The following is a 19,299-nucleotide window of genomic DNA, read 5'->3' on the forward strand; positions in this document are numbered from 1 at the left end:
CAGCACATTTAATAGTTAGTTGTTCTAATTTTATGACATAGGGCATGTTTCTAGGGTAGGCAACAACCCAATACCTTGCTGGGATCAGTGGCACACTCTTATAATCCTGGAGGCTGAGAGGGAGGATTACAAGTTTGAGTTCAACCTCTACAACTTAGCCAGACTGTTTCTCAAAGAGGACGGGGGATTTGGCTCTGTGGTAGAACACTTGCCTAGTATGAGGACCTAATTCATTCCCAGTACTGCCAAAAAAATCCAAAAACCAAACAAACAAACCCCCCCCCAAAAAAATGACAACAAAAAAGTACTGAAACTAGATACCTTTAAAACAAGGTTCTTGAATATTTTTTATTATTTTAGTTGTAGATAGACACAATGTCTTTATTCATTTTTTTAAATGTGGTGCTAAGGATTGAACCCAGTGCCTCCATGTGCTAGGCAAGTGCTATACCACTGAGCTATATCCTCAGCCCTCTTGACTATTTTTAAAATTTTGATTTTGCCTATTCTTTAACATTTCTTATATGATTTGAAGGGTGGTTGCAGAGTTTGGAGCCATTTTGGGTAGCTGATCTTGCATTTTCTACCACTCTCCTTGGTCAGTTTCTAGAAGACATGGAGGCATATGCTGAGGTGAGTATATGGAAAGTTAGTTCTTAAAATGTCAGTTAAGGAAAAATAAATAAAAATGAAAAACAAAAGTCTTAAATAGTGCTAGACGTACTTTAAAATAATGCAAGCCATTTAAGCAGAAATTACAAGACCATTAACGAAATTTTTTCAGATAGTTTCTAAACTATCAGAAGGGCTATAAGAAAAATTATAGACAATATTTTACAAAACTTGAAATGACTCTTGATAGCTAGTATTTTTCAGAATACATTTTCTGAGGTTCATTCTTATTTTTTGTTACCAAAAGAATCGTAAAATGCTTTGTGGGGGGAAAAAAATCCCTGAAGACTTTGCTCTTACATGTTCAGGGGATTTCAAAACCTTGGCTTCATCCAGACTGTACAGCTGTAGGTGCTCCCATAAAAACAGCCTTATCTTTTCTTTATACCTTTACTATTTCAAGTCAACAGATTTCATTATTTTTACCTATGCTGATACTTGCTTTCTTCCAGAGCAAAGCAAGGGAATATTTTGCTTCCACATTTTTTTCTTGGCCTCTAAAATGTAGAATGTCTTTTTATTCTTGGCCCACCTTTACAGCTGGTCTGCCCTGTAAGATACCTGTTGTAGATCAGAGACGTTTCCTTTTGGTAACCATAACATTTAATTCTCCTCTGTTGTTTTGGTGCTAAATTATTTGCAGATCTATATGGATTCTAATATTTCATTAGATAATCTTTTCCTTTGAGTCCATCTTATTTCCTCAAGTAAGTTGATACATCTGTAGACTAGGCTTACAATTTTTAAGGCTTCCCCTTCACTTTTCATGTGTATAATATTGGTGTGGAATATTTATTTTTTGATACATGGCTTAATGAGCACCTAGAATAAGATATTAGCAGAAACTCAATTTAAAAATGACAAAAATTTCTGGTTCCATTTGTATCTATATTTAACTATAGTATATGTTCTATTATCTTTCTCAGTGCATATGTGTTGGTACAGGGAATTATTTCCTTAATCTGTTGGTTTTCATCTGGGCTTATTTAAATAAGACAAAACCCATTTTTATATCTGGAGTCATAGGTATTCTTTTCTCATAGGCTAAAATTCCTATTAATTTGTGAAAATTATTGTTAAGTGAATTAAAAATAAATTGGGAGGTTTTAAAAAAATATTTTAAAATATTGGTTAAATAAGAATGCTGTTAATTCATATCTAGGATCTCAGTCATGTGGCCTCTGGGGAATCAGTGGATGAAGATGTTCCTCCCCCATCAGTGTCATTACCAAAGCTGGCTGCACTTCTCCGGGTATTCAGCACTGTAGTGAGGAGCATTGGGGAACGCTTCAGCCCAATTCGGGGTCCTCCAATTACTGAGGCGTATGTAACAGATGTAAGTGTCTTTAAGGTGTTGTTTAAAAGCAAAATTGTTTTGTACTGTGAATGCTTCTCATACCTAGTGAACTGTTATTAAACTTGCATTTGTTTAGCATGTATGTGTATATGTGCCTGGTTACTTTCTAAGCCAGAAAAGCAAGGGAACCTGCTCTAACCCACTTCCTATCCCCTCCCCACACCAAAAAAAAAAGAAAGAAAGAAAGAAAGAAAAACCACTCAATTTTTAAATGTCCATGAAGTTTTCTTTTAGGAGATCTTTTACAGATCAATTTATCCTTTTTTAATGCATAATTTTAAAACCTTATTGATTTTTAAAAAGTACCAATTATTTTGTTTTTAAATTATTGAATCTCCTTTTAGCTTTTCAACATATTAAGAATAACATACTATAGAGAGCCTCAGATTTATTTTATTTGAGCTTACAGACTGAAACTCATGAATCTTATATATCATTGTATCTTTTGATAGCCTGACATTAAAGAATATAAAGATACATTAATTTAAAATACATAGTAGTCTGAGGCTGATCATAAGAAGTAGCCAGTTCGTCATACCTCAGTGACCTCAAGTCTTAGTTGTACTGCAATCCAGTGAGTGGTTCAGTTTTTAACAGAGGAGAAATGAAACCCACTGTATGCTGTTTGAAAGAAGGTAGACAAACATGTCAGATAGTCATAAAATATTCAATCTAAATGATTAAAATTTTACTGTTTGGATATAACACTAGTTTTTAGGAGTATTTACTTGTGTTTTACACATTGCTAGATAAAATGGGATATTAATTATGTATAGTTCTTGGTAAGTTAATTGTATATTGGAGCAGAAACGTCAAAGGTCAAAGATAGTTAAACCTGCATGTTATATTTTAAATCTTTTAAAATCTGATCAAAATGGTTTTAATATTTGTTTCCCTTTTACTGTTTAAAAGATGGTTGTTTGAAGACTGTTGGAGTTGAAATTAAGGCAGTTAACTCAGATGTAACACGAAAGGAACATATTTGTTTTTCAGGATAGTTATATATTATATGAATTATTTTATGAAAGTCTTTTAGGCCTTTGTGAATGATTTTAACAAAATCTTTGTATAAGTTTAAAACAAATTCTGTATGTAGTTGCTGTTGACTATTATGAAATATTTTGCAGCATCAATTTGTTCTGTTTTTCTTTGCTAAGTTATTTTTATTGGAAATTTAGTACATAACTGTTGACCATTACAGTTCAAAGATTTGCATGTGTGTGTATCAGAAATTATTTGATTTTCATAATCTCTTCAGAAGAAATCATCAAGGGGCTAGGGGCATAACTTAATGGGTGAGCACTTGCCTAGCGAGTATCAGCATGTGAACATCGGTGCTAGCTTATGGTGACTTGGGTGTTTAGTTTTAAAAAATTGATGACCAAAAAAGTTGAAGAACTGTATTTCAGTAAGGTGTGAGCAGGTTATTCCCATGTTAATATTATGAAGACTGAGTATTAGCCATGCTGTGACTTTGGGGAGAGAGGTAGAGGGTATATACAGATGGCAAATTCCATTTTCTGGCACAATAATACTTTGGAATTTTTTCACTTTTTGCATAAATAGTGAAGATACTCTTATTACTTGGCTAGAGAGAACCAGGAGATTGAGACTCCTGGCAAGACAGGAAGTTAATTTTCATTTAAAGCTGAGTAAATAGAAAATATTTTCTTGCTTTGTGGAAGCATGTGAGTTTTTTTAAAAAGCTGCTTGTTTTCCCTATTTGCAGGTTCTGTACAGAGTAATGAGATGTGTGACGGCTGCAAACCAAGTGTTTTTTTCTGAGGCTGTGTTGACAGCTGCTAATGAGTGTGTTGGTGTTTTGCTCGGCAGCTTGGATCCTAGCATGACTATACATTGTGACATGGTCATTACATATGGATTAGACCAACTGGAGAATTGCCAGACTTGTGGTACTGATTATATCATCTCAGTCTTGAATTTACTCACATTGGTATGTGAATTATTCTTTATGTTGCTTTTTAATGTGTTTGTTTATTTAGGCCCTTAAATTTAAATACGTGTAGAAGAAAATCATGGGCTTTTAAAAAAAAATTAGTAATGACTTTTTAAAAGTGCATTAGTCTTGTTTTTATACTCTTATAGGCTTTTTTTCTAGTAAATCTGTTTACTTTTAGAAAATAGTTGTCTCAGTGTAGCTTTACTCCTCTTTTTTTCACCTCACCCTCTCCAATACCCCAATAAATACTATATGAGAGAAAGTACTTGATAACTATTTTGAAAGAATGTTTTGTTGTCCATATAAAACTTCTTTGATAGTTTTTATTCCTTTAATTTCTTAACCTTAAATAACTCCCACCTTTTATTGTAATTCTAAACACTTAAAAAATGGAATAGCATATTGGATCTCTGCATATTTGGTACTCAGCTTTTATAATTAGAAACACATGGCCCATCTGGTTTCATCTAGGCTGCTAACTCTGCCTCCTCCTTACTGTCCTTCATCTCCAACTGTATTTGTTATTTTTAAGACTATTTTAGATGACATTCTGCTGAACATTTCTACCAAAGTTACAATTACTTTTTTTTTTTTTCAGACCAGATATTTAACCCAGGAGCTCTTTACCACTGAGTTACATCTCCAGCACTTTTTGTTTTTTATTTTGAGACAGGGTCTCACTAAGTTGCTTAGGGCCTCTTTAAGTTGCTGAGACTGGCCTTGAACTTACAATCCCCCTGGCTCAGCCTCCTGAGCCACTGGGATTACAGGTGTGTACCACCACACCTGGCATCCAACTGTATTTATTTATTTTTTTTAAAGAAAATTCTAGATGACATTCTGTAGAATATTTTTGCCCAAGCTATACTACCTTTTCAATTAAAAAAAAAAATGCCCATGTTTTGCTGTAAAATGCATGTTTCCTACTTGGGTGTCTAGACACTTTAATGTTACTGAAGCCCTTAAAATATAGCTTAGTTATGTTACTCCTTTTTAAATCAATAGACTTTGTTTTTTAGAGCAGTTTTTAGGCTTACAGAAAAATTGTGCAGAAAGTATAGATTTTTTTTTTTTTTTTTTTTTAATATCCTCTCCTCCAGCAATTTCATCCTCTTAATAATATCTTATGTTAGACCGGTACATTTGTTAAAGTTGATGAGCGGTATTGTACATTATATTAATGAAAGTTGATAGATTTTTCTCGTGTTCACTGTGTTGTACATTTTATGGAGTCCTCCCTGCTCCCATTCTGGGGTTGAAATCCAGGGCATCACACATGCTAGGCAAGTGCTCTTTCACTGAACTATATTCCCAGCCATATTGTTTTACTTTGAGACAGGGTCTCGCTGAGTGGCCTATTCTGGCCTTGAATTTGGCAATCCTGTCTCAGCCTCCCTAGTAACTGGGATTGCAGACATGTGCCAGTGCTTCTGGCCATTTTATGAGTTTTAATAAATGTATAATGATACATATTTACTATTACAGTATCATACATAATAATTTCATTGCTCTAAGAGTCCCTTGTGTTCCAGCTACTCATCTTCCTCCTCTTTTGTTTGCCTCAGACCCTTGGCAGTCCCTGATCTTTTTTTACTATCTCCATAGTTTTACTTTTCTAGAAGGTCCTGTAGTTGGAATCATGCAGTAGTAGCCCCCCCTTTTACAAAGGTATTTTATTTTAATAGACACAAAATACTGATTCTTTCAAAAGCATATAAAAATTCACAATATATGAAGTTAAATGTATAGGCTGGGAATTTATCCTCTGACTTGTCATTCAGTAATTCAGTCTTTCTTCTCCCCTCCTCTCCTGGAGTCCAACCAAAGCTGATACCTAAATGGCAAAACCTTCCATTTCCCTTTGGTTAGCTTTCTTCTCTGATTGCTTCTTTTTATCAACCTCTAGATTTTGCTGTTTTGCTTTCAGTCTTTTCCATTGGTTCATTTTCACTTCTGCAAATGTCAGGCAGAGAATCAGTATCTTTGTTGCCAAGATATAGCAGCAGAGGCACATGTTCAAGAAGTTTCCACTTCAGGTGGACCAACTCTGAGTTCACTCCTGATCAGCGTAATCCCCCCTAGACGAGTACATGAGAGGCCAGAAGGTCAGGTCCTGTCGCAGAGCCTCCAGCACCTGGCTGGACACAAACCAGGACTCAGACCCCCAGTAATACCCTTTTTAGATTGCCTTCTTTCACTTAGCAATATGCATTTAAAAGTTCTCCATGTCTTTTTGTGACTTGGTAAGCTCATTAAAAAAAAAAATTTTTTTTTTAGATTGTTGAACAGATAAATACAAAACTGCCATCATCATTTGTAGAAAAGCTGTTTATACCATCATCTAAACTCCTGTTTTTACGTTATCATAAAGAAAAAGAGGTAAGTGAAGAGTCGGCCTTTAATTTCTTAGTATGCTACATAAGTGAAACTGAGTGAAATAACTCAGTGAAATATTTGATTTAGAATACAGTGATTGCAATGATTACTTTAAGTTAATGTTTATTATTTGTAATATATACCTTGATGGATGATGTGCTAGATAATCTTCAGATTGTTTTTAGTAAATTTTCATGAAGGTAAAGGAGGCAGATGTATTTATAAAGTTATAATTTCAGAAGTACTGGGTGTTTTTAAAATAAAATTATTTCCTTCTCAACCATTCTCATTCAGATCCACTACAGACTTTCCAAGTTAGAGGTAGGAAAATCAGGCTGAGTGTGGTGGCCCTCACCTGTAATCCCAGCAATTTAGGAGACTGAGATAAGAGCATCATAAACTTGAGGCCTTCCTGGGCAACTGAGCGAGACCCTGTCTCAAAATAAAAAGACCTGAGGATGTTACTGACTGGTTAAACCTCTGGTTAAACCCCGAGTACCATTAAAAATTAAAAAGACTGGGGTATAGCTCAGTGATAGGGCACCTTTAGGTTCAGTCCCCAGAAACACACACAACCATCCATGAATGAATGAATGAATGAATGAATGAATGAATACATACATACATATGTAGGAAAATAATCAATCTTAAAGTGCTATTTGCATATATCTTTTGATGTTGGCCTTGTTTTAAACATGGCCATTTAAGAAAATTGTCAGTTTAAATTCAGAGTGTCCTATATTTGTTATAAAGCTTTATAACTGGGGAAAAAAAGGGGCGGGGGCGGGGTGCTCACTAAACTAGGAATGGTGGTGAATGCTTGTAATCCCAGCAATTTGGGAAACTGAGGTAGAAGTGCAATTTCAAGGCCAGCCTCAACAATTTAGCAAGGCCCCATCCCGAAATAAAAAAATAAAAAGGATTGAGAACGTAGCTCAGTGTTAGAGCACTTTGGGTTTAATCCCTAGTACTACAAAAACAAAACAAAATAATTGCTAATTATTGTGTTTAAGTTCCCTAATATTGGTTTAAAAAAATTAACATTTTAGATGATCTTGACTTTGAACATATCAGTCTTAAATTGATTTATATCACCAGTACTATGCAGATAGTGATTTGTTTCCCATAAATTTTACAAGATTTATTTTCTGTTATTCCCGGAATTTCTCTTTCTCAGGTCGTAGCTGTAGCTCATGCTGTTTATCAAGCAGTGCTCAGCTTGAAGAATATTCCTGTTTTGGAGACTGCATATAAATTAATTTTGGGAGAAATGACTTGTGCCCTAAACAACCTGCTACATAGTCTACAACTTCCTGAGGCTTGTTCAGAAATAAAACATGAGGCTTTTAAGAATCATGTATTCAATGTAGACAATGCAAAATTTGTGGTTATATTTGACCTCAGTGCACTGACTACAATTGGAAATGCTAAAAACTCATTAATTGGGGTGAGTTCCTAATTGTAATGACTTTGTTTTATCCGTGGACTTACTGCTTATTTACATATTTCATTTAATATTGTGTCATTGTGTCTGCAGAAACAGTCTGTAGCAAATGTCCATACTTAGGACATGCATGGATAAATGAATTTGGCAGAAATATTATCTTGCCATTAGATACAGCTGTTTTCCTCTGAAAAGATATTTTATATTTCTTTTTGAGAAAATATTTTTTCATGAATTTCTCCTATTAACTATGGCAATTTAGGGAAAATTTGTCAGTTTTCCACAGCTCACATATATTTTTTTAAAATTTGTTGTTTAATTCTTTTAATGTGCAGTCTCTTTCTTGTCCTGATACTTTTTTCCTTTCCTTCTCTTCACCAAAGATATGGTCTTATATTTTGATTGCCTGTTTTTCTGTAGGAATATTTATATATTCTTTTTTAGAAGAAGAATAAAGGTTTTTCTCCTTTAAGAAATTTAAAATAGCCCTGCTATTGATTTGTAATTGTTGCTTGTGGTTTATATAGTTCTCCCTAAAACATTAATTTTCTTTCTTTCTTTCTTTTTTTTTTTTTTTTGGGGGGGGGGTGATGCTGGGGATTGAACCCAGGGCCTTGTGCTTGACAGGCAAGCACTCTACGAACTGAGCTATATCCCCAACTTGAAAAACATTAATTTTAATAGAAAAATATTAGTTTTAATAATGTGGTGTGATCTAAGAGAAGATGGAAGGTCAGTTTCATCTTTGTGTTTGCTTGCTCTTGTGTTGTGTGACCAGGTTGCCTTGTACCATTTCACAGCTGCTCCTTCTCTCATAGCTAGTTTCAGATTATGTTTGAGTGCCTTACAGACTCTTCCCTTCTTGGCATACTAAAGCTTGATTTTTGAGTAATTCACATTGTATCCAGATTAGAGGAGGTTTATGTTTCGTATTGTGGAAACAAGGGGAAAGGATGGGGAGGGGGCAATCAGGTGGGATAGAGTTTCTTAGCAGCTGAAAAGAAAAGGATGGCAAAGGCATAGATTTCAAAGCTGTGTCTTTTTTTCTTTTTGGACTAGGCACCTTGCCATTTGCAGTGTGTCAAAAAATTAAGGAAGTGCAAGCTGTCATACCACAAGGTAGAAAGGGCTTTTCTTAGACTTTGAACTGTGGGCCAGATGTAGTCCAGCCCCCCCCCACCCCCCATTTTTAAATATTGAGGTTTATTTCACATATCATACAATTCTCATTTAAAATGTATAGTTCAGTGAATTTAAGTATGTTAAGAATTGTGTGATCATCACCCCTGCACCTGTTTTATAAAGTTGTTTTGGGACACAGCTATTCTCATTCCTGTTTTGTCTGTAGCTGTTTTCTCACTGTAGTGGCAGAGCTGTCACATTACAACAGAGATGCTATACATCCTGCAAAGCCTAAGGTTTGCTATCTTGTCTTCAGAAAAAAATGTAAAGACCCCAGGTTTAGGGTGATTATTTCCAGATCTAAATTTTACTTTAGTTTAGAAATGTCTGTAACTGGGTGTACCTGTAGTATGTAGTATCATCCACTTGGAAAGCTGAGTTAGGATTGCTTGAGTCCAGGATTTCAAGACCAGACTGGGCAACATAGCAAGACCCCATCTTAAAAAAAGTAATAAAGAAGTCTAAACTTATTTTAAAGCATAAACTCATTGTATGCTTGTGTGTATCTTGGAGGGACAATACATGTACTTTCTTTCGTACACTGTCAGATGTGGGCGCTATCTCCAACTGTCTTTGCACTTCTGAGTAAGAATCTGATGATTGTACACAGTGACCTGGCTGTTCACTTCCCTGCCATTCAGTATGCAGTCCTCTACACATTGTATTCCCATTGTACCAGGTACTGTATTTACAAATCCTTCATTAAAAAAATATTTTCTAAACTTGCCTTTTTCTTTTTTGATTGAATATGAAATGGTGAGCCATACTTTGTCTTTCAGGCATGATCACTTTATATCTAGTAGTCTTAGTTCTTCATCCCCTTCTTTGTTCGATGGAGCTGTGATTAGTACTGTAACTACAGCTACAAAGAAACATTTCTCAATAATATTAAATCTTCTGGGAATATTGCTGAAGAAAGATAACCTCAACCAGGATACAAGGTAACTAAGTAAGGATTTGTAATGTTAACTCTTCCAAACTATTTTTATTTACTTTTATAATTTGGAAGTAAGAAATGTGGATTACATAGGTGAGAGAGCAGCATCTTCATTATAAAACACTTCATAATTTGGTTTTATTACCTTATATTCTGTGTTACAATTTAAGCTACTTTGTGGAGGCTTTTTAAAAGGCACCCCACCATTTTGTAAAAGAAATTTTTTTTTCTTTTTTTCTTTTAATATGAAATCAAGTGTTTATTTTGTTTCAGGAAACTGTTAATGACTTGGGCTTTGGAAGTGGCTGTTTTAATGAAGAAGTCGGAAACATATGCACCTTTGTTCTCTCTTCCATCTTTTCATAAATTTTCCAAAGGCCTTTTAGCCAACAGTAAGAGATTCAGATGTTTTATTCTTTATCAACCCCTAAAAAGGAATAATTAGTAATGGATGTAGGCAGTTACTTCAGCACTTCTCCTGACTTAATCCTCATTTTAATGACATTTATACAGTCAGTCTTGATTTTCTTCATTTTTAGTATTTGAAAACAAAATTGTTTTGATTGATACATTTTTAAGCTTACCTGAATGTTAATACATTGCATATAGTTTAAAATTTTCCCTCAGAAAAAGGTTTGTATGAAGATGGGTTAGCTTAAGTGAACTTTACTTAATGTATTATTTTCCTAAATGTTACTGCAGTGAGGATTCCAGGCAAGAACAGTGCCTAGTCTGTAGCAGGTGCTCCCTGTTTGTTGAATAAATGAATAAATTCAGAAAATTAAGACATTGGTGTATGGTTTCTTTCTTCAGGTGCACTGAAAGTAAGTTGTCTTTTCATTTTTCATAGCCCTCGTTGAAGATGTGAATATCTGTCTGCAAGCTTGCAGCAGTCTACATGCTCTGTCCTCTTCCTTGCCAGATGATCTCTTGCAGAGGTATGAACTAGAGACTGTGTCTTCTGACTCTGCCTTAATGACACAGGAATGTCACCACACCTGCTTTGTCCATTTCTTTCTTCACAGGTGTGTTGATGTTTGCCGTGTTCAACTAGTCCACAGTGGAACTCGCATTCGACAAGCCTTTGGAAAACTGTTGAAGTCAATTCCTTTAGATGTTGTCCTAAGGTATAACAATTGTTTTGGAGCACTCTGTTTTTTTACTACCTAGAAATTGTGTAGTTTAGAAGAAGGCAAATATTTTTATGACTTTTATAGGCTCACAATAATTAGCATAGAATAAGTCATGTGGTAACAGTGTGTTTCTTAGTAGTTCAGACATTTAAACTATAATCCTTTACTTTTGATTAAGTTGATTTGGGAGCTATAATAACCTAAAATTATGAAGTTGTAATAACATCTCTGTTCATTTTAAAGTTAGTTTTATAATTTTTTTACTTTAACTTAGGAAATAGCCATTTATAGAATGTGTTGACCTTTATCTAAAACATTTTGCATGACAGTGACTTCATTTTCTGTCTACAGCAATAACAATCATACTGAAATTCAAGAAATTTCTTTAGCATTAAGAAGTCATATGAGTAAAGCGCCAAGTAATACATTCCACCCACAAGATTTCTCTGATGTTATTAGTTTTATTTTGTATGGGAACTCTCATAGAACAGGGTAAGATATTTCTTTGTTTCATCTGGAAAATAATTTTTAGGAATATTTTGATCTTACACCAAATTTGAGGAGAAAACGTGTCCAGTGTGGCAAAGTAGAAGTAACGTTCTTTCAAGTGGGTCATTTTAGTTTTCATCAGTAGGGAATTTGTTTTTGAAGATAGCATCTGTAGAAACAAAAGTGGCCCTTGACATTCAGTGGCGAAATGTGATTGACAGTAAGTGATGTAATTGTCCTCAACACTTTGGGGGAGTGTGTGGGTGCAGAGATACTATGACGGTGCTTGGTTTCAGTGGATGAGTTTTATCCTGGCCACCAGATTATTATGAGCCATTTACCCTGATAATTCACCCGTACCATACCCCAGCCTGCTTTAACTAAGATATTAAAATAAGAGATGAGAATACAATCCTTCCCAGGTTCATAGTTTTTGTCTTATTTTAGTTTAAAAAAAAAAATATATTTCCTTAATCCTATTCCCCTTGTCATTGTTTTGGATTTTTAAAATGAAATTGTTAATTGTTTGTTAAATATGAAACTACTTTTCCCAGGAAGGACAACTGGTTAGAAAGATTGTTCTATAGCTGCCAGAGGCTGGATAAGCGTGACCAATCAACAATTCCCCGCAATCTTCTAAAGACTGATGCCGTCCTTTGGCAGTGGGCTATTTGGGAAGCCGCGCAGTTCACTGTCCTTTCTAAGTTGAGAACTCCCTTAGGCAGAGCTCAAGATACCTTCCAGACAATTGAAGGTAACCAACTCTTCTTGGTCTTGAAACTTTGTAGTGCCAATAACTTTCAGAGATTTTGAAATCAGGAATGATGGATTTATCTTTGTTAAAATAAAGATTGAAAAGAGTAGATGGTTTTTTTCTTTGACATTTTATAAGTAATTTTTAGATAAATTTATCAGCATAAACTCATTGAGCTGGACATGGTGAATCATGCCTATAATTACAGCTACTTGGGAGGCTGAGGCAGGAGGATCATAAGTTCGAGACCAGCCTTACAATTTGGTGAGACCCTGTCTCAAAATAATAAGTGAAAAGGGAATGTAGATGTAGCTCAGAAGTAGAGCACCCGTAGGGTGGGGGGTGGAGAGGGGAGAGAATTGGCTTTCATTGAATAACTGTTTTGGGTACTGGAGTTCCTCTTTTTCTTTAAAAACTTGGGGAATTTATATGGAGAAATCATCTTTTTTCCCTAAAATGAAAAATCATCTTCATGTTGGAATTTTTAAATTCTTAAATGATGGATGAACAAGCAGAGGGTTCCCATTTACTTATAGATAAAACCTTAAAAGAGTAATTTTACTTTAGAATATTGTTTTTACTTTCAGGTATCATTAGAAGTCTTGCAGCTCACACATTAAACCCTGACCAAGATGTTAGCCAGTGGACAACTGCCGACAATGATGAAGGGCACAGTAGCAACCAGCTTAGACTTGTTCTTCTTCTTCAATATCTGGAAAATTTGGAGAAATTAATGTATAATGCATACGAAGGGTGTGCTAATGCATTAACATCACCACCTAAGGTTGGTGGCAATAGGATAGTGTTGCACTGTCAAACATGGTACAGCGTCCAGAGCAGAAATCACTGTAGACTTACTTGTGTGTTTGAGGGGTGGTATGTATTTGTGAGATCTATGCCCATAATTTGAACCAATCCTGAGCTCTTCTTTCCTTTTATTCTCAAGGTTATAAGGACTTTTTTCTATACCAATCGCCAGACTTGTCAAGACTGGCTGACCAGGATCCGCCTGTCCATTATGAGGGTTGGATTGTTGGCAGGCCAGCCTGCTGTGACAGTAAGACATGGCTTTGATTTGCTTACAGAAATGAAGACAAATAGTCTGTCTCAGGTAAAGGGGTGTGTTTGGGATTCATTTTAAATCTTCATTGGAGAAAGTTTGTTTTAATTTATTTAATGTGATTTAAACTATAGATAAAATAAGATAAAACTTCATTTTCAAAGTTTTTGATCCAGTATTTTGCAAAAGGAATAACACCTATTTATGTTTTTTACATAAAACATACTGAAAATATGCACATCTTATACTTACAGGCTAGGACTTTAAGGGTAATTATAAAAAATTTGTCTGGAAAAAATAGTTTTTAAAATATATGGAAAAATGCTTGAGTAATTTTGTACATGTATATTCACAATAAGTGGAATCCAAAAGTAATAAAATATTTACTAATCTGGTGTCAGTAAGCAGTATTCAAAGGAATAAAGTTAATCATTAATTGATTCGTATTTCTATTTAATTTCTACTTTCTTTTTACTCCAAGTGTTACTACTACAGAAGTCACAGGTTAAATGTTTAGATAACTTTTTCGAGGAGAGGAGGTAAAGCTAATACCCATGTGCTGCTGAAGTTCTGTCATTCATCTTTTATTGTGACTCTTAGTTTTCCTCTTCAGATTTTTTAAAATTGGTGCATTATAGTTACACATAATGATGGTATTTGTTGTTACGTATTCATACATTCACACAGTATAACAGTACAATTTGACCAGTATCACTCCCCAGCACTTGCACCCTCCCTCTCTGCCTCTTGCCCTCTGGTTCCTTTTATTGTGATTTTTAAGAATTATAAGTTGAATAATGTAAAAATAATTGTTAAAAACATTTGAACTTAGGCTTAGATTATAATGAGTAGTTGTAAATTTTTTGTTTTTGTTGTTTTGTGATCCTGCAGACGGAGCTCAGGGCCTTGTGCGTGCTAGGCGAGCACTGCTTCACTGAGCTGCACCCCCAGCTGGAATCTGAATTTTGATGGTGTTGAGGTCTGATAATTTTTCTGAATGCTATTTTCAGGGGAATGAATTGGAAGTGACCATCATGATGGTGGTGGAAGCACTGTGTGAACTTCATTGTCCTGAAGCTATACAGGGAGTTGCTGTCTGGTCATCTTCCATTGTTGGGAAAAATCTTCTCTGGATTAACTCAGTGGCCCAGCAGGCTGAAGGGAGGTAAGTTGGAAGAAAAGAAATTGATAATAGGATTGCTTTGTGTTTAAATCCTTTGTATTGCTGGCTAACATTGAAGTTAAATGTTAAAATAGCTTTGTTTGATTTCAGCAGTTGAAACTTATGATAAAATCATCCCACTAGAAGGCAACTTTAGTCTGTTCTTTGATTAGCAGCAATACTTGAATACTTTCCTTATTTAGGAATTAGAGATCTTGCTGGAAAACAAAGTCTGCCAGTCATTTGTTTTATAAATGCTTTTGAATCAGAATCTGGTTCAATTTACCTTGTATAGCTAGAGTATTTCTTATTAGTACTATGGACAGTACATTTAAACTCATTTGATTTCCTAAGTAAATGAATATATACCATAGTAGTCTATTTATGTTAATTCGAATAAATCTTGAAAATTTGGGAAACTAAAGCAATAACTGCCATAATTCTGTTAACTATTAGTTTTCATTTTTAAGACATTTTAGTCCTTTTTTCTTTCATGTATGGTTTTTCCCTCTTCACAGAACAGCAGAGTAACCAGGTACATATTACCGATTACTTTCTTTGAATTCATTCCTACAAGTTGTTCACTAGAAGAAAGGCTGTATACCAGAAGACTTATGAAACAATATTGCTAAGTTATTAGAGAAGATGACTTTGATTTATGCCCTTAACCACGTAGTATCCCCTTCAACCTTTGTGAATACTGGGGGTCACTGAGAAACAGGAACCCTGCCACCAACCATGAAAATACTTATACTTTATTAATGTGTAATGATAGAACTTTCTCCATTGGGCGTTTGTGATGTTTCAAAGCATGGATTATGTCTTCATGAGCCTCTCATTTTTACCCTTCATGAGATTTTTTTATGCTTTAGGATTGTTGATGCTATCCAGTTTCTTGATTTGTAAATTTGTAGTACACATTGTATTTTGGATACCCAGAAGTGTCATTATGTATTCAGATCTTTTACTTCATGGATTCTCTTTTTGTATTTTTCCTTTTTGGTAGACTTTACACTCACAGCTGTAAGTTATTTCTCAGTATTTTCCACTAGTTATTTTACACTCATATTTTTTAACATTTAAATGTCTCTGAATTCATTTTCATTTTTTTTGAGGGAGAGGTCATAATTGTCCCTTTCCTGCCAGTGATTAACTCATTTTAGGTCAATTTATTAAGTAATTTGTTCTTTCACCTTTTGGAGGTGGGGGAATGAAGGAGGATTTTTGTAATTTAAGACTGCTTCAATTTGCATTTAGGTTTGAAAAAGCCTCTGTGGAGTACCAGGAGCACTTGTGTGCCATGACAGGTGTTGATTGCTGCATCTCCAGCTTTGACAAATCTGTTCTCACATTGGCCAACGTTGGACGCAACAGTGCCAGCCCCAAACATTCTCTGAATGGTGAGCATTTGGTATTTTTATAAAACCAAGCAAAAGGTATAGTCATGTATTTTGTGTTGGTAATCTTACTATGTTTTCAGGTTCTGTGCTCTTTGAAATATTCAGTGTTCTGATTCTCTCCTAATTTTATGAACTATTTCACTCAGGTGAATCCAGGAAAACTGTACTGTCCAAACCAAATGACTCTTCCCCTGAGGTTATAAATTATTTAGGCAATAAAGCCTGTGAATGCTACATTTCAATTGCTGATTGGGTGGCTGTACAGGAGTGGCAGAATGCTATCCATGACTTGAAGAAGAGCACCAGTAGCACTTCCCTCAACCTGAAAGCTGATTTCAACTATATAAAGTAAGGAAATTAATCAGTTTTGATACCTAACCCTGTTAAAATGAATTTTCAAGTAACTATAAAGTCTTGTTCTGCAGCAGAGAAATATTAAAATTGGTCATATCGACTCATTCAGAATGATTATATTTCTGATAATATGGTCATTGTAAAAATGACTACAATAGGAAACCAACACTATGAGAAGCAGACTCATGCAGTGATTTGTTGCTGCTTTAGAAAGGGTCACATATGATGCCTTTTTTTTCTACGTTAATTTTGAATATACAGAAGCATTTATTTTCATGAGATGTTTGTGAACATCTGTAAATTGAACTCTACTCTCTCTTCATTCCTCTGTTCACTTATTAATCCTGTAATTCAAAATTGAGTACTCACTGTATCCCTGAGAGTATCCCAGACACGTGACTAGAAGGATAAAGGTCATTGGACTTTGTCTGCTGTCCTTACCTTCCCCTGGCAAACAGGTTAATAGGTAATTCTTCATTGAACAGTGGGATACAGCAGGACATAAAACAGACATGCATCCTAACCTTTTAAAACAGAGGTTGAAGAAAAAAGAGGAAAAACATTGACAGAAGGATTATTAATTAGATCTCACCTCTTATTTGCCTCAAGGAGAACAGTTAAAGTTGAACACAGACACAGTTTGGAAGATCATATTTATGGTAGAGGAAACGAAGCCTGTGGAGTCAGTCATTAGCTGATAGCATGGGGATATGGGCACCTGTCCTGGAGAAAACACCGAACCATGTAGTGGCAGGAATGGTACGGGTGTTGTGATAGTTCACCATGCTCAGAGGTCAAGCTCATGGAAGCCAGTGGTCATACTGATGTCAGTAGGAGCATGTACAGAGTGTATCAGGCAGTGAACATTTCTAGTGCTGGCTTCAGGCTAAGTGGTAAGGGAAGGGACACAGTGAGGGGGATAGGCAAAGGTGGGAAAAAGACTGAGTAACCCAAGACTGTTCTGGTTGGAGAGCAGCTGTGGTAGAAATGGGAACAGAATGAGAATTCAGAAAGCAGTGATGTGGAGCTGAGAGGAGGAGGCCCTTATCTTGGCATTGCAAGCCTGCAGGGCTAGTGGAATGTGTCAGAGGTGTCAGCATTTCTCAGAGCGAAGAAGTGGGAAGGAAGAACTCTTTCAAAGAAGATACATGGGTTTGAGGAAAAACAGTGAAAAGGGGAGTGGGGAAGGGACGCCAGAGGTGAAAGAAGGCAGGACTGAGGTACAAGCTGAGATGAGAGACCTCTAGGGGCGTAGGCTTCAGGTGGGGAGTGAGGCTTGTGGAGATGGAAGGGGCACCCTGAGAGAACTAGATGTTGAAGTCACACTGAGGTGTCTACTGCCAGTGTGTTGAACAGGCCTCTCAGAACATTACTCTGCAACACAGAAAGAGGAAGGAGACAGGGGTGAGCAAGGCAACCGAAGGTCTGTTCCTGTAATATTCCTGTTTGTCACTCTAATTTTGGTAATAATTAAGATGGTAGTCACATCTTCACCATAAAAATGGTGGCATACTTTTGAAAGACTTTTCTTCAGAAGAATGCTGTGCTCTATGCTTCTTTCTAGAACTTGTTCTCTTTTTGAGTGGGTCTGTGGGCTGGATAGGATATAATGCAAGCTGACCAATGTCTTAATTACAGATCACTAAGCAGCTTTGAGTCTGGAGAATTTGTTGAATGCACTGAACAATTAGAATTGTTACCAGGAGAAAATATCAATCTCCTCGCTGGAGGATCAAAAGAAAAAATAGGTATTTGAAAAAATAATTTTTACTTAATTTTTTTAATGGCCAAATTGCTCAAAATGTTTGGTTTACTATATTTTACTAGAAAATTTGGAATTTATGTACTTTTCTTTGGGGGCTCAGACTCATGTGCCCCCAAAAGCAACAATTTTTAGGGTTCTATTAACTGATTTGGTGAATGAAAAGCAGTTGAAATTGAATAAAAGTAAAAACAGGCTATATATTTTGAGATTTGTTTAGAGATACTTTGATGTTTATGTAGACATTTTATTGGAAAAATTACAAAGCAGTGTTTAGCTAAATATTTTTCTTGATTTTTATCTTAGTTGTTCACTAAGATCTTTATCACAAGTGGAACATTTTTTAAAACAGTTTCATGTGTTAATATTAGATAGTCATTTGCTGATTAGATCTACTTTTGCTCCTTTAGGAGGTTGACTTATTTTTAAAAAATATTTTTTAGTGGTCAATGGACCTTTATTTTATTTATTTATTTGTACGTAGTACGAAGACTCAAACTTAGTGCCTCACACATGCTAGGCAAGTGCTCTGGCATGAATTATAATCCCAGCCCCTGACTTAGAGATTTTTCTGCCTTTGAATTAAGTCAACTGAGTTTTTAGGAGAATAAGGTATAATTCTTTTTCATTAATTTTTTTACTCTTTTTGTTTTGAGGTACTGGGAATGAAACCCAGGGCCTCACACATGCTACACAAGTGCTCTACCACCAAGCTCCATACTCAGCCCTGTGAGGTATAATTTTATAGGAAGTAATGATATTTATATTGCTATCCGAAATGCTTAATTATAGTGTTCAGCCTCCTGAACTTAAAAATGAAAGAAGTTCATGTACAACCACAGAAATGAAAGTTGTACTCCATTTGTGTACAATGAATAAAAAAAGAAGTCTAAAAATAAATAAAATTAAAAAAAAATCTAAAGACTGAATGTTTTCTCTGATAAGTGGATGATTATACATAATGGGACAGCGAGGGCAGGGCAGGTAAGAGAAGAATGGAAGAATTTTGGATGGTGTAGAGGGAAATGCGGGCGGCAGGGAAGGAAAGATGGTGGAAAGAGACAAATATCATTACCCTGTGTACGTGTGTGATTACACGAATGGTGTGAATCTACATCATGTACAACCATAGAAATGAAAAGTTGTACCTCATTTGTATACAGAGAATAAAAATGTAGTCTATAAAAATAAAATTTTAAAAAAGTATTCATTGGTGATTTTTTTTAAGTACTATCAAAGTACATTATCACTCTTGTG

At 35.3% G+C, this 19,299-nt stretch overlaps 1 protein-coding gene and 1 pseudogene across 2 annotated transcripts in view; one reads left to right on the plus strand and one right to left on the minus strand.

Annotated features, from left to right (window-relative positions):
• The window catches only part of Smg1 (SMG1 nonsense mediated mRNA decay associated PI3K related kinase), a 100,294-nt gene that overhangs the window by 33,533 nt on the left and 47,462 nt on the right, over window positions 1-19,299 (plus strand). For both annotated transcript variants that reach the window (XM_047532800.1, XM_047532799.1), the window contains 18 exons: window positions 536-633; window positions 1,835-2,008; window positions 3,759-3,983; window positions 6,267-6,368; window positions 7,543-7,812; window positions 9,540-9,670; window positions 9,771-9,932; window positions 10,202-10,320; window positions 10,779-10,866; window positions 10,954-11,055; window positions 11,413-11,553; window positions 12,105-12,304; window positions 12,892-13,088; window positions 13,251-13,415; window positions 14,375-14,529; window positions 15,784-15,926; window positions 16,073-16,274; window positions 17,919-18,028. In XM_047532800.1, coding sequence (XP_047388756.1) covers window positions 536-633; window positions 1,835-2,008; window positions 3,759-3,983; window positions 6,267-6,368; window positions 7,543-7,812; window positions 9,540-9,670; window positions 9,771-9,932; window positions 10,202-10,320; window positions 10,779-10,866; window positions 10,954-11,055; window positions 11,413-11,553; window positions 12,105-12,304; window positions 12,892-13,088; window positions 13,251-13,415; window positions 14,375-14,529; window positions 15,784-15,926; window positions 16,073-16,274; window positions 17,919-18,028 — 2,784 coding nt within the window. The remainder of the gene's footprint in view (window positions 1-535; window positions 634-1,834; window positions 2,009-3,758; window positions 3,984-6,266; window positions 6,369-7,542; window positions 7,813-9,539; window positions 9,671-9,770; window positions 9,933-10,201; window positions 10,321-10,778; window positions 10,867-10,953; window positions 11,056-11,412; window positions 11,554-12,104; window positions 12,305-12,891; window positions 13,089-13,250; window positions 13,416-14,374; window positions 14,530-15,783; window positions 15,927-16,072; window positions 16,275-17,918; window positions 18,029-19,299) is intronic.
• On the minus strand, window positions 5,824-6,081 carry LOC124970621 (small integral membrane protein 11-like; annotated as a pseudogene).

This window comes from Sciurus carolinensis, chromosome 18 (assembly GCF_902686445.1).
Source record: "Sciurus carolinensis chromosome 18, mSciCar1.2, whole genome shotgun sequence".
In the NCBI taxonomy this organism is placed as follows: Eukaryota; Metazoa; Chordata; class Mammalia; order Rodentia; family Sciuridae; genus Sciurus; species Sciurus carolinensis.